This window comes from Pristiophorus japonicus, chromosome 8 (genome assembly GCF_044704955.1).
Source record: "Pristiophorus japonicus isolate sPriJap1 chromosome 8, sPriJap1.hap1, whole genome shotgun sequence".
Lineage (NCBI taxonomy): Eukaryota > Metazoa > Chordata > Chondrichthyes > Pristiophoridae > Pristiophorus > Pristiophorus japonicus.
The window spans coordinates 235503070-235518920 of NC_091984.1; the positions used below are offsets into that span (position 1 = coordinate 235503070).

At 42.8% G+C, this 15851-nt stretch overlaps 1 protein-coding gene across 14 annotated transcripts in view; it reads left to right on the top strand.

Annotated features, from left to right (window-relative positions):
* Positions 1–15851, top strand: part of fbrsl1 (fibrosin-like 1) — a 908758-nt gene that overhangs the window by 881982 nt on the left and 10925 nt on the right. For 11 of the 14 annotated variants that reach the window (XM_070888104.1, XM_070888108.1, XM_070888112.1 and 8 more), the window contains 6 exons: positions 536–607; positions 4603–4635; positions 6188–6229; positions 8519–8590; positions 9040–9175; positions 10910–10990. In XM_070888104.1, coding sequence (XP_070744205.1) covers positions 536–607; positions 4603–4635; positions 6188–6229; positions 8519–8590; positions 9040–9175; positions 10910–10990 — 436 coding nt within the window. The remainder of the gene's footprint in view (positions 1–535; positions 608–4602; positions 4636–6187; positions 6230–8518; positions 8591–9039; positions 9176–10909; positions 10991–15851) is intronic. The other 3 variants (XM_070888105.1, XM_070888109.1, XM_070888110.1) reach the window with 3 other exon arrangements.

Below are 15851 nucleotides of genomic sequence, written 5' to 3' on the forward strand. Positions count from 1 at the left end.
GGATTCGCAGTGTTAATGCTTCTCAATATTATAACACTTCTTAATGTAATAGTGATATCTTTAAAAGCATGGAATGGGCGGGCAGGTTGTCCTCATTTTTAAGGGATTTCCATCTCCAATTGAGCGCCGACATACTGTTCTGTGACCGGGAGGGCAGATGGCTGCGAAGTCTCTCTATACATGCTGAGGAAGTGTCTGGCTTCAGTACTTGGCCCATTTGCACAGCCAAAATGTAAAACTTTCTAAATAAGGCATCACAGATGCAGAACTGTGCCCTGCTGCGCCCCCTGATACATATTTTTGCAGTTTACAGTAATCATCTCAGAATCTAATATCTTTATACTTAAGTTACAAAATAATGGTTACAGAAAGTATTCTCTACTCTAAAATATTAATATCATTTTTCATAAATTCAGAATTCGTTAGGCCTGGTGGCTTCTCCATGACTCTGTGGCCTTTTCATTGCACTGCAACAATTTCAGTGGACCAGAGTAGTTATTTTTAATTATATGAATGTGGTGTTGTCTTTCCCCAGACTTCCAATCCAATTGATGTAGCAAGCAGACAAGGAGCAGTTCCTCACACTCTACTTCAGAAGGACCCCAGGGTAAATGAACTAATAACTTTCAACCCTGAAATCTTCAGCCATGATTGCATTACATACATGTTGAATTTTCACTTATGCAGTTAAACTGCGCAGGACCAAAGTTCCTTACACTGCCAAGCAATGTTCCCTTTAGCTGGGCAGCTGCACAGCGTTCTGGATCTCCTGTGCAGCTGGCTCACCGATTTTTAAATAGAAAAACCACACATGCATGGAATTTTAAATGGTCCATGCCATGCGGCTCAAAAACATTAAAGGGAACTTTGCTCCCAAGTACATTTCTGACTTGCCCCAAAACTTTGTTTGTGACTGCTTATGGAAAGAAAGAGAGAAAGACTTGGATTTATATGGCGCCTTTCACGACCACCGGATGTCTCAAAGCGCTTTACAGCCAATGAAGTACTTTTGGTGTGTAGTCACTGTTGTAATGTGAGAAACGTGGCAACCAATTTGTGCACAGCAAGCTCCCACAAACAGCAATGTAATTATGACCAGAAAATCTGTTTTTATTATGTTGATTGAAGGATAAATATTGGCCAGGACACTGGGGATAACTCCCCTGCTCTTCTTCAAAATAGTGCCATGGGATCTGAGAGGGCAGACAGGGCCTCGGTTTAAAGTCTCATCAGCTGCTTGTATGGTTCAATTTGTTGAAGGTTGTACATGCCTGGATCCAAAAAACAACACCTCTGATAGTGATGCACTCCCTCAGCGCTGCACTGGAATGTCAGCCTAGATTTATGTGGTGAAGTCCCTGAGTGGGACTTGAACCCACAACCTTCTGACTCGGAGGCAAGTGTACTACCCACTGATCCACAGCTGATACTCCTCGCCTCTTTAGCAGAATCTGTGAGGTTCTCACGGTTAGTACTATTCCAAGCTAAGTTTTATTTAAAAACTCCATGAACTTGTTCAATCTGTCATCGCCCTTCCTATTCCAAACAAACTATTTCATAACATCTTCATGTGGCATTTTTCATCAAAAATCTCTTCCTTGAAAGATAGCATCTTGGCCACAGTGTTTGAGAAGACCAAGCAGCCAGAACCGTCCAGTGGGTGGAAATACAGAAGCAAGACCAGGCTTAATCATAAAATCTATTAAACTTTTGTTTACTCACTCTTTATCTGACTTTGATCCTTAAAATTCCTGATTCCTCCCTAATGATCGTGTTGACTACATCATCTTTGCATCCGTGTCAGCCGTGGCTCAGTGAGTAGCACTCTCGCCTCTGCGTCAGACGGTTGTGGGTTCAAGTCCCGCTCCAGGGACTTGAGCTCAAAAAATCTAGGCTGACACTCGAGTACAATGCTGAGGAAGTGCTGCCCTGCATTCCACTCAGGTATTCATTACTATTCTTTCGGATGAGACATTCGGATGAGGCCCCGTCTGTTCTCTCAGGTGGACGTAAAAGATCTCATAGCACTATTTCAAAGAGCAGTGGAGTTATCCCTGGTGTCCTCGCCAATATTTATCCCTCAATCAACATAACTAAAAAACAGATTATCTGATCATTATCACATTGCTGTTTGTGGGAGCTTGCTTGTGTGTAAATTATCTGCAGCATTTCCTACATTCCAACAGTGACTAAACTTCAGCATCAGCAGGCCAGGGCCATTGGAGGGAGCAGCGCGTGCTGCTGCAGGAGGGCGACGGCTGACTGCAGTGTGGGCTGGTACAGCAGGAGCGGCGAGGGCAGGGCAAAGGAGTGGCAAGAGTTCGTAGAGGGATGTGATCGAGGCCCAGAAGAGGCGAGGGACATGGGGCAGCCCACACTGCAATATGTGTGCGCACTAGGTCCGTGCAGCAGAGCTGGTCTCCAGTCACCTTGGTTAGTCCTTGATACTGGACCAAGACCTAGCTCTGTCAAGCCCGTGTGGTGGCTGGGGTGCAATGCCCACCACACGTTTAAAAAATCCACGCACAGGCATCTTCCACCCTACACTATGTAGTTCAGGACCTGGAATATTAGATCCTTCATTGAAACACCTGTGAACTCATCCCTTTTCGGCGTGGAAGCAAGTCATCCTCGTTTCGAGGGACTGCCTATGATGATGATGATGATGACACTTCAAAAGTACTTCATTAGTTGTAAAGGGCTTTGAGAAGTCTAGTGTCGTGAAAGACACTATATAAATCTAAGTATCTTTCCATATTGCTAGTCAACAAAGCAATATAACTTGGTTTTCATGGCTATTTAGTACCTATTTACAGGACTGGTTCCATTAGGATATAACTCAGGTCACTGAATTTCTCCCATTTATACTGCAGCATGAATTCAAGTATAGCAGATAACTACACAAGTGCAAGATTCTGACACGCAGATAGTGCAGAGTCCTGACTTCCCGTTTAGTCAGGGTCTGCCCAATATTGGGAAAAAGTCAGTGCAGACCAGCAATGTGTATATCATCTGAGAGAGAAATCCACCCACAGGTCACAACCAAAATGGCAGCTATGTGTCAACAGTGGTCAATATCTTTATTTACAGCAGAAGGCCCTCCCGAGGGAAGTCTTGCTGCTTTCAGGGTTGCCTCTGGTGCATTTTCTGCATTGAGTAAACGTTGAGTGAGATACAGCATTCCAGGTCATTTATTTGGGGTTATCCAATATTAACCCATACCTGGATTTGAAAATGGATGTCTGCAAAATGATATAAATAGCAGCTTTTCAGTTTCGCTAATCATTAGATAGATGTATTAAGTAGTAATCTTTTAATAGCTTTGCAGTTTCTTGTGCTCCAATCTTGATAAATAGCAATTCTCTGAGCCATTATTTTTGACCTAGTTTTAACGAGAGCACTTTTATGCCCAGAGGCTGCTGATAAACTGAAAGGAATGGAAAGGAAATGATTTGCATTTATGTAGCGTCTTTCAGGACCTCAACAAGTTAATGAAGTACTTTTGAAGTGTAGCCACTGTTGTAGTGTCGAGAAAACCTACTGGTGCGAGGGCCATCATTTAGACAAAAAAGGGTTGTAATGAATAAGAATGGGATTGATGTTCCATTTCACTGCATGGGGAAATCCAGTTGGGAGTGTCGTGTCTTTTTGTTAATTAAATGCAGAGTTGATTTCAATTATTTGAAAGGCCTTTTTCATTGTGGGATATGTGGACTGCAAAAATGGTTCATGTCAGTGGATCCTGTTGGGAACAATAAGTATCACTGCCAAAAGTCTTGAGTAAAAGCTTTGGTAATGCTGATTGTTGGAGGTGTTCCTTTTTCCCACTTTTTAATCATCTTAAAACAAGTCAAGTTACACATAAGTGCAGATACAACTGGCCCAGGGAGTTAAGGAAACTAGAGACGATAATTATTTTTGGTACCCAACACTGAAATCTTCTTGTATTTACACCATCTGAGTTCTGGGCTAGTGCAGACGCTGAGATGCCTTGTTGCAGAAAGCTGGTATATTTCTGTCACCAACTTTCAACCAAATGAAAGGCGAAATTTAGTTCAAAATCCATGGACTCAAGCTAACTCGAAATGAATCGGGATGATTAAATGAAAACAAAACTCCGAGAAAATAAAAACATCTTGAGCACAAAATTTGTTCATAGCTCATATTTCAGAAAACTCACTAATATAGATCGGGTGCACAGTAATCTATAGCAGCAAAGCACCATATATTTTGGCTGATGATGAACATGAGCAGTGACACACAGCCGACATAGATAATGTGCCGCGTATTAGTTTAGCTTCTTTGAGAAAATGTTTGCATTATTTTGCTATCTGTAAGTGCTGTTACAAAGAATAATTTACCCTTTTACTGATGGTGACATGAGTATTTGATTTGTATCTGATAAAAAAAAAAATGAATTGCGTGTTTCCCAAGAATCCTTTGAATTACTGCTGAGTGATTACGTTTGGGTGAATTTAATGCATTAGACACTGACAGCAGTCTTATTAGTTTATCCAAGATGGTTTTTATATTGTCGGTTCCCATTAATATTTTGCTTCTGTCAATATAATTGTGCAACCTTTCTTGTCTCATCTTTTCCAGCAGTTGTCAGACCCCTACAGGCAGTCAATAAGAGTAAGTGAGATCTACCTTTTTAATGGTTAATCATTTTATAAAAACATTTCACACATTTTAAACTGCAGTATGTTTTTATTCCCAGACATCTTGTTTATTATGGAATCTATAAAAGTGTGCACATTGCAAGTCACAGGTTATTTTCCTGCATTGGTTATAATATTTTGAATACCCGTTTATAATGCTAGGTCTAAATTTCAAGTGGGCTGCTCAAACTGCCTACTGCTACTTGGTTTTTGGATAATTTTTGGCAGGATCCCATTGAATTACTTGAACTCTCGCGCCACTTGTATGTGATATATTTCTGCTGTGGTGTATGGATGTTCATGCACCTGATTCTGCATTTCAACCTTGAGGTCCGGAAGAAACAAGGGCAAGAAGACTTAATTTCTTTCCCTCCATGTGGGAGAGAGGGCTGGGCGAGTTAACCCAGGCTGAGCAACATCTTTGGATGCTTGTGCATGATTTTTGACACATTTCCTTTCACGTTGGGGAAGTGTCTAATTAGAAAACTTCCTTGTGGGAATTGTGTGTGATGTTGGAAAATGTTAAGCTAAAAGAGTAAATTATTTTTGTAATGAAGAGGCATTTTTTTTAATTGAATTTATTTTGTAGATGTCCTACTTTGTTGAAGCAAGTCTTCATTGGTTCTAATTGGCCAGACATGAGCTTAGGACACATTCTGAAGTATGGATATCCTCTTGGTTCATTTACTTCTCAAACATCAAATTTTACAGACCATGGTGTTTCTAATTCAGTCACGTTTATCAACATTGTAAATAAAAAGGCAAGGCAGGGACACTGCTGTTCTTTGGAAACTGTGGTAAACGTTTCAATAAAATTAAAGTTTTCTGTAATCAAATGACTATGTTTGCTCTTGCGGGTTGTGAGATTTTAATGATGTTTGCATTTGCGCGCATATTATTTTGGAAACTTAATTGAATACTTTGGGACAAGTTAACTTGGTGGTGACTCCCCTCCCAAGCTCTCTAAATGAATAAACATGGCAAGTGCGTTTACAATTAAAATTATTACAGAATGTTCAAGATGCTTAGATTCTCTGCCATCTGGCTTGTGGCATTGTTCCAGCCAAACAAATTATATGGAAGCTTTTAGTGAACCTGCCCTGTCTCCTTCCTGTGGTCTATATAGGGCCCCATTCTTCAGGCCTTGTTTGCTTGTTAGCATCAGTTGAGAGTTTGTTGTGGTCACCCACACATCAAAATGGTTTATTTCTGTAGTGGTACATCCATTGTGAATACAACCTTCCTTCGAAACACATTGCAGTTCCTTCGCTTTCTGGCAACTTAAGAACGCAAATAATGGAGTTTTCGCAAAAGTACTGGCTTGAAAAATCTGTATGAGCTCCAGCAAGGCTTTCTGTCTTCCCACTGAACACTTCTCTGCAGTCTGCAAGTTCGGTAACCATTCCATGGAAGGCCAAGGGAAAAACTTATGGATCAGATTGTTAAAAAATCAAGACGTCTATTTTTGACATGGTTTCATCCATGAAGAGTTCAGTGTTTCATTTGTGTTTACTGTTTTCTTCCAGCTCCCACTCAAAAGGGTAAATCTACCTCAAAAACCACTGGGCGTAAGTATAATTTGAGTAAAAGTATTAGTTCAGACCCTAACACACCTGGAGACGCATCTTTTCCAGGGCTTCAGTTTGATAGAAGCCAGGTTCAAGGCTGTCCTGGAAATATTCTGCCTCTTTGAAGAATTTTTTCTGGAAATCCAAAATCAAATAACATCCTTCAGTGCCAGAAACAGAAAATTGGCTGGATTGTGGAGCTAGACCTTGACATTGGTGGCACCAAAAGTGTTTGTGGTCCCACACATCAGGCTCTTTGTGAGCTTGCCAGCTCTTTGGTTACCTGAACATCCAATTCATCTCCCCTTCCCCTTTGAATTGCCAGAGAATTAATGACAGAAGCCCAGAGTACATATGGTTATAACCACTATTATCGTCTCTATTCTTAAACTTGACTAGCTCCCGAATTACTCCCTATTCACTCAACGAAGCCCAGTTATCCTGCTGAACTCTACTTCTTGCATTATCCTCAAAATATACTCTCGGCAACTATTTTTCTTTTTTGCGGGGGTCACGATGGGAAGAGAGAGTTGGTTCACCGTGCTGTGCTTCTCTGACTGGTTTGGGAACATGTTTGGCTCATTGTTGAGGAAGATAAGCGATGTATTTATTTCTCTTCTCTTCTCTTCCTCCTCCACCCTCCCAGAAAAGGAAGCAGATTGTAATAACAGAGTGGCAGGCTCTCGCTCCTTGAATGCCAAAGTAATTGTCATTCTCTCGGTAGACACCACCACAATAGTGATGTTTATCAGTGGGGAGGTCCACAGAATTTGTTCATTTTTTTTTCAATGGTGTTAAGCGCAGAATGCTTCCCCAAGGTCCTAACATTATACAATGCCTTCTGAGTAAGAACTCGGTGGGCCCTTGCCAGTGTTCCTGTCCCTAATATGTGGTGAAATAGATATTCAGGGATGGGGAGGGAGGAGCAAAATGCCTGATTCCTGCTTGTGAGTAGTATTTAGTCTTGCACAAATGTTTGTGTCCTTTTGAGCTTATTTCCCTGTATAAGTTAATGCTGTTGGTCTGGAGATAATAACATTGATGGCTTTGGTCTCGGTCAGAGAGATAGCTCGGCTGTGTACTCTAATGACTTGACTGCCTTATCTAGGATAGACACGTTCTCAGACATCATCTTAATTTCATGCCAGACCTGGTATCCAAATATCATTGGGCTCAGGTGTTAACCATTCTGTAATTCTATGCCCTCAAGTATGAAGGAGAACTTAAATTCTACCTTATGGATGCACGGATCACAGTCTGCTGCTATGCACATAGGAAATCCAGTCAACTGTGAAGACAAGACATTGGGTCAGTTTATCAGAAAGCAAAGACTGGCTAAGTGGATTGTGGAATATATCCAACTAGCATGGAGAAGATCGTCCTCCCTTCCATCCCAAAATAATAATTCACCACCCTGGGAAAGATTAAAGGTCATTCAAGAAGAACTGTGTCCCAAATATGCGTTAATTGTGAGACGTAGAAGATGTCTACAAGACAGCCGCAAGGAGTAATCCACATATTAATATTGCCTTATGGAACTACCTCCTTTTCACACTGTGTAGTTTGACGGGGTCATTTTGGCATCTGCTGTAGTTCCGAGTCAAACAGATCCTTCCTGCTCATTAAAATAGAACATCTGTGTAAGAATGAGCAGTGGCACGTGGAGAAGATTGCTCACCATAGGTGCAGTGATTCTCATTCTTCAAATTAAGTTTTCCTTTACATACCACAATCTCCATTGCCTGGATTGAGGAAGGGATCGCTTTTTTTCCACGATGAGAAAAGAAGCCAAATCTCTTCTAGTAAATGAAGGACAGAGGATGTTCCTCAGCACTTTCTAATTCAGCTGAAATGCAAATTGTTACTCAAAGCCAAAGTAGCACTTGCATAAAATCAAAACCGTTTTTTCAGCCATATGCATCGTTCTGGCATCCCCTTCCCAAACATGGGAGCAGGAAGCCAGTCCAAATACAATGTGCAAGGCGCATTCTATCTCAGGATTACATAGCTTTGTTCTAGTCTGCGTTCGTCTGCATATTTGTCTACTTACAACCAGCTCTTGCCGTATAATTAAAAAGGATTTCTGCATTCAGCTCACCTGTGTCAGATATTTGCTTCAAGCTTCACCACATACATATTTGGCTATGGTTCATTTAGAATTTTTTTTTTGCTTGCTATTTTATGCGGGTGCTTTGCATTTTATTTCAATAGGCCTATGGATTTGCATGTTTTCGTTAATGCGGGTTGAAATGTGTCTGTTAAGATGTATCGTGTCTTTGTGTCTTACAGAAGCCTGGGAAATGGTGTGCTGTTCATGTGCAGATTGCCTGGCAAATCTACCATCACCAGCAAAAATTAAAGGTATTGGAAAGACAAGCCCAGGACTGGCAAATTTTATATGCTTTTCTCCATATATATATGTGAACTATCGGTGTAAATTAAAACCTGCTGTGTGTGTTAGAGCAGTGAAATTTTGGCGATGTATGTAACTAGTTTATACTAACCACCTAACTACTATGAGTGACCATTGCTTTTAAGCAATTCTGTCCAAAATTCTTTGCCGGTATTTCCCGTGGAGATTCTCGTGACTGGCAGAGGATCAGCAGAAAAACCATTTACACCATGTAAATGGAGTTTACGGCAAATTATGGTGACCAATCAAGAGAAGCCCTGAGGAATTTCCTGGCCCGTATCTCCATTTTAATAGCTCAGAGAGTAGCTTGAACAGGTTTTTCTTGTGGGATAATTATTACTACTTGTGCTCTGTTATTTTAATGTATGATATTAAAGGTGTTTGTCTTGCTTTAAAGCAACAAATGTCGATGGACCATCACAAACTCGAAATAGGGGGAAAACTGGACCTGTTTAGTCGACCACCAGCGCCTGGAATGTTCCCAGGATTCTCCTACCCACATGACCTTGCCAGGCCCCTCTTCTCAACCACAGGTATGTCAGCTGATGATGTGGAATGATTAATTCCCCTTTTTTTGTTTCTATTTCCTTGTATTTTGAGTATTTTCATTCAGTGGTGGCCTTCTGTGCAACCTGGGATCCAGGACAGTGGGAAAGTGCGATCACCTTCGTCACTTCTGCCAGCGACACACTGGAGGACTGGTAAATTGCAGCCTGAGAAATGAGGTCTTAGGATTTTTCATTCCTCCCATTAGCAAAGCACCTGCTGAGTTTATTGCCTGACTACGAAGCTGAGATCGGCAACTTATCTGTGGGAAGCCTGCTTGTTAAATGTCAGCTGAATGTTTCATCCAAATAGGTGATTCAGCCTGTGGAGTTTACCTGGTGTTTAAGGCTCCCACCACATCCCTACGGTCCTGGGTTAAAGTTCCACCTGCGCTTGATGCTCTAATTCACTCCAGCCATGCTTGTAATCATCATCATTAGTTCTTGGCGCAGTCACTTGGCAAGGGAGATTGCAATCCAAACTTCCTCGTTTTTGTCTGATCTTGTTAGTGGCAGTATTGCATTACATATATTAATTACACCTGGGTCCAAATTAAATTGTTAAAATCGACAATAAAATGGTGTGTCTAGATTAAAGCTGATAATTTAAGATAATGAGTTGGCCTTAGTCCAACAGTATGGCATGGATTTTGATGGCTGCCACCCAACATAAACCCAACTCATCCAAAACTAGGTTCTGCTTACCTATTGCCCCCATTCCCAACGCATTGAATTCAAAATCCTCTTCCTCATTTACCTGAATAGCCATGCCACATCCTATCTCTGCTAATCTCCTTCATCCCTTTAGAATCTGACGTCTTGTGCACCCCATCCACTCAATCATCAGTGAACCGAGCCTTCCTCCATTTCAGTCCCACTCTCAGAACTTCCTAATTCCCTCCATTTTGCTGCATAAGTTATCACTGCTTTCAGCCATCTTTCCTAATGTTTCTGGTACTGCTTGCCGCCTGTAATTGTGCCGGGATATTTACCATGTGGAAGGCACAACATAAAAGCAGGTCACTGGATATCTTCTGCACTGGATATTTCATGAGGGTTTCTTGAAAGTCAATAAAATATAGCAACACAACAACGTTGACTAAATTGGCAACAGGTGAAAATCTCACTGATGTGTGTAGCTTTCATCCTGCCGCTACTGGCACATTGAACAGCACCTCGCTCCTTCCAGGTGCTGTAGATGTGCTGATGTTCCTGGTACTGTAGGAGGTGTGCATGTTAACTTTGACTGGCTGTCCACAAGACAGATGGTTGGCTGCCCAGCCAACACTATGTTCAATAACAATCTGCCACTTTGCAGCATTTCTCCTCGTTTCTCTGGTGGATCTTCATTATCGCCTAGCTGCTGTCCTGTGCATTACAAAAATTTGTAAGCGATCTCATTTAAAAGCCGTCACCGGGGTTCTCATCTGTTAGATGTGTCCTGAAATCTTGGTGGATTGGAAAATGACAGTCTCCATCAGTCATGTGGAAGTAGAGTAGTGGATATGTTTCAATGGATTTCCATTTCAACAGAAAGACGCCTCCTGGGTTGATGATATAGTAATAATTTGAACTGTATGTACGTGTTCACTGAAATGACCCTATGTATCTCTATCCTCTGATGACTAGTTAACAGTATTGATGGATTGTTGCTTTCATCTTTTCTTGACTCCTTTATCCTTCATTTAACCGAGAAGGTTTTTTTTTGTCTTTACCTTGTAGGTAATGCGCATCCGGCTGCAACCTCCTTTGGGCCTCCACCTCATCACCACAGCAGCTATTTACCCACTGGTCACCTGGCAGGTAAGCACTGGGAGGCCGATTTGTGCAACCTTAGGCTTTTAATGATATTTGGCAGAGCAGTTGTTCACCTTGTATCCAGCTGCAGCAAAATCCAGCTTTTTTTTTTAAATGTAGCTCTTCCCTCGGCTGCTTTTCTTTCCAGGGGTGGTGTTATACAGTTCCTGCTGCAGCTCCCAGCTCAGATAACCAGGCCAATCTCAGCATCACGCAGTGCCAATGCTGTTCCTTGGCTCGAATAACAGAAGCTCTGCTCAATGCAATGACTGCCCAACCAACATTTCAACATCCAGTTACAAGATACTGGCTCGGCCGATTGCATCAGCTGGATCTGCCTCTTTGATTTGAGAACAATTCTCGAGCGGGTCTAGTGAAAAGAGCAGGCTTATTTCATAGCCATGGAAAATCCTGGCTGAATGGCACTGCAGGAAGCGGCCAAGCCAGAATCTCACCCGGGTTGGCAATCCCACCCTCTTTTTAAAAAGATTTATTTTTCAATTTTAAAATCACTCATTGCTTTAGTTGAAGGAATAGGGTTGTTTCGTAACCACAGATTGCGTTGGGTAAAGGCATCCTCCATTGTTGCTGTTTTAAAAAAAAAGTCTGATGGCAATATTTAATTTTTCAAATGCGATTGCCATCATGAAAACATTTTTTCATATGCATCTGTAATGACCTATTTCTGGTTCTGACAGAGAGCTGCTCAAGCCAGGTCCACATTGCAGCCACACACCTCCATTAAAATGAAGCAAGGGACTGTGTAGTCGTTTGCCAGTGAAACCCCATTCATGGGCAGCATGCAATAAATGCCGGCCTTGCCAGCAATGCCCACATCCCGTGAATGAATGTGGGGGTGGAGGGTGGGGGGGGGGGCGGTGAGAGGAACGTTTCTGGATCTGGAAAAGAGCAAACATTGCAAGCAATGGTACAAGTCCAGTTCACATATATTAAAAAAACATGAGTGCCAAGTGTGTAGAAGTGATCAAATGGTGGCATTGTGAGCTTGAGTGAGTGGGACCAGCATGTATGTGAGGGATAGAGTCCATGAATGGGAGCACCATAAAGAGTACTGCAGTGAGAATGAGTGCATGAGACCGACTACGAGCGCGAAGACCAAGTGCGTGAGTAGCAGCACTTTGAAAGTGAGTTGGAGTGTTGTGTTGGTGAGTTGGAGTGCTGTGGCGGTGAGTATCACTGCAGGGCTGGGAGTGAGTGAATACACTTTTACTGGCAATCACTCAAGAGTGCATAGTTTAATGGAAGAGTGGAGACTTCAACGTGGAACCAACTTGGAGCCTGACCAGAACAGGTCTCCATAGGGGCCAAACGTTTAAATGAAAGAAGTATGCCATTGCATATATTTTTTTTTCCTCAATCCATTAAAATTTTGACAAAAAAACCCTTTCATTCAGTATCTTAAGGTTGCAATGATGGGACTATTCCTCAATCCACATCTGTGAAACAGCCTTGTTCTTCTCACTGAAGCAAGGACATTGTTTTTCCCAAAGAGCAAGGCTGAGGTCTTGCCCAACCCCGCCCGCCAAATGCATGGAGGTGTGAGAGACTGACCTATTCATACCCCCTTCCCCACCCCCTTCCCCAATTAAAGAGAAAAGAAAGACTTGCATTTATATAGCACCTTTCACCAGCTGTCCCAAAGCACTTTACAGCCAATGAAGTATTTTTGAATTGTAGTTATTGTTGTAATATTGGAAATGCGGCTGCCAATTTGAGCTCAACAAGATCTCTCAAACATCAATGTGATAATGACCAGATAATACTGATGTTGGTTCAGGGATAAATATTTTGGCCAGGGCACATGGGATAACTCCCCAGCACTTCTTCAAAATAGTGCCCTGGAATCTTTTATGTCGCACCTGAGAGGGCAGACAGGGCCTCAGTTTAACGCCTCATTCGAAAGGCGGCGCCTCCGAAAGTGCAGCACTCCCTCAGCACTACACTGGAGTGTCGGCCTTAATTTTTTGTGCTCACGTCTCTGGAGTGGGATTTGTATTCACTACCTTCTGACTCCGAGGAGAGAGTGCTACCCACTGAGCCATGGCTGACACCCCCAATTTTAAATACCGGCTTGGCCATTTCCTGCAGGCCACAGTAAGACCAGCTTTCTATTCACACAATCGTGGATGTAAACCGGCCCCAATCTTTTCACTGAACACCACAAAAATTGTTTTTGAAGGAGGTTTCGCTGCTCGGGACTGATGAAGACTCAATTCCTGGTCGGGCCCTCCTGCCTGTCCAGGCAGCGGTAACACCACTGGAATGCACTGTATATGTACGGAATCGAGTGAATGGGAAATCCCAAAGTCCGAATGCAGTTGAAGCTTGCAGTCTAAGACGTGCTCCCCAACCGTTGCAATTCATGGTTTTGAATTCCTAGTCATCCTCAGCCATGTGGAACATCCAGGTCCGTGGTGGATTGTGGGAAATTATTGATGGTAGCTGGGATGCTTCCCACTAAGCTCCATATAACTGTGCAAACCAATGGCCTAATGCCTAGGGTGACCACAGCTGAGTTCCATGTATGTCGGACCATTTTCAAGCAGAACTGTATTTCATCATCGGCAGTCCCTCGGAATCGAGGAAGATTTGCTTCCACTCTTAAAATGAGTCCATAGGTGGCTGAACAATCCAATACGAGAATCACAGTCTCAGCTGGGACAAATAGTCATTGTGGGAAGGGGAGGGTGGGTCTAGTTTGCCGCACGCTTTCCGCTGCCTGTGTTTGGTTTCTGCATGCTCTCAGCGATGAGACTCGAGGTGCTCAGCACCCTTCCAGATGCACTTCCTCCACTTAGGGCGGTCTTTGGTCAGGGATTCCCAGGTGTCGGTGGGGATGTTGCATTTTATCAGGGAGGCTTTGAGGGTGTCCTTGTAACGTCTCCTCTGCCCGCCTTTGGCTCGGTTGCCGTGAAGGAGTTCAAGCTCTGTTGTTGGTCTGAATAATGGGCAGGGGCAGGGTGCTTGTGGTGTTACTTCACGCTTGGCCACATTTCCAGATTAAGTGAATTATTTGTAGGTTCATGAGTGTGACCACACTGCCTGAATGAGCTGGTTGTAAATCTTGGGTAGGATAGGTGATATCCTTAGAAGGCACTTTTTAGACTGAACACCATTTTACAAAACCTCTTCAATATCCTGCCTCTGCCCTCCTGACGCTGCACAGTGTTTGCCTGCCAGGAGGGCACAGGAGCAATGTGTTTTGTGGGTTTGTCGGTCAGCTACTCGGGGGCATGTGAGAATGTGCCAGTGACCTTGCTGCTGATTTTCCCCCGAGTAAGGAAGTGGCAAGCATTGGAAATAACAGACTTAAACCTACATCCCTCTGCACCATGATGCTGTGAGTTGCTCGAGCAGCCAATCGAAAAACACTTCAGTTTGTTAAAGTACATGCAGAAGTGTGAGTGTGCCACTTCCCTTTGCCTTGCACCATGTCAGTCTGTGGCATCTGCCACACTAACCGTACAAAGACTAACAGTCACACATTAATAGTTGCACATTATAATTCCCAAGCAGCTGTCCTGGAGGTGCCACCACATTCATGGTCGCGGGTTTTTTACACGCATAACCTGCACACTATCTGAACCTCGCACACGGCAGAGGAATTTCCCAGAGATTTTCCTGAATTGGCCACAGATTTCTTTCACTATTCTTGCCGCTCCCGGGAGATAGTGAGGTTGGGGGTGAGTCAGGGGATTGTGTGTTTGCGCCCTGTCTGGATGGGCCTGTTGGTCTTTTTCCGTCCTTCTCATACATTTGTGTGTTACGTCCTTTTCGTACATTTGTGTGTATGAATATACTATATCCATGTGAAACTTAAACCTTATCCAAACACAAGTATTGGAATGCTTTATAGATTGAGAGGAAATGAGAAACACACTAGTTAACGACATGCTTAAGAAAATTATTGTCATATGTTGGGTTTTAGTAACTTGAGCTAGCCCTAGCTCCTTTAATTAACCTTACTATTGAAGTCATGCTAATATTTTCACCCTGTAATGTCTTACGGTATAGAAAGTATATATTGCAGCTGCCTTTTTCCCCAAAATTATTTAATCACTTTAACTTCCTGAAGATAAAGTTATGTAGAAGTGAAGCAGCAGATGCGACGGGTTTTGCAAAAGCTTCGATTGTGGTTTGCAGTCGTGTGTTTTTAACGTTTATTTACATATATTAAAGATTTAGTGGCCTCCTTATATTTTTTTTCTAAATAAGAGGCAAGAGCGGAATAAATTTGCCTGTGGGAAAACTGATTCTCGAACCATCCATTTTCAACTCACTTAACTTACTGCAGCAGAGTGTGTGGACTGTGCAGTGTCGACATAGGCCCACACAACGTTGCAGTTTTCCACTGTAGCAATTGTAAATATCTTAAGGATGAGCGTAGTGACGGCCAATGCTCCCCCTCAATACATTTTTTGGTGCGCGACACCTTTAAGTTTGCTGCAGCTCGTGCACGGTATCTTAAAGGGAATGGCTTGTGAGCGTTCTGCGCGGCATCTTCCCGATCGCTGCGCATATACACAGCTTGGAGGGAGCATTGGTGACGGCCCCTTTCTCTAAACCTATATATATGTGTGTCAGCTGTGGCTCAGTAGGTAGCACACTCACCTCTGAGTTAGAAAATTGTGGGTTCAACTCCCACTCCAGATTCTTGAGCACAAAAAAAATCTAGGCTGACACTCCCAGTGCAGTGCTGAGGGAGTGCTGCACTGTTGGAGGTGCTGTCTTTCATTTGAGACGTTAAACCGAGATCCTGTCTGCTCTCTCAGGTGGACGTAAAATATCCCATGAAGAAGAGCAGGGGAGTATGTATTCTGGCCAAAATATTTATCTCTGAACGATC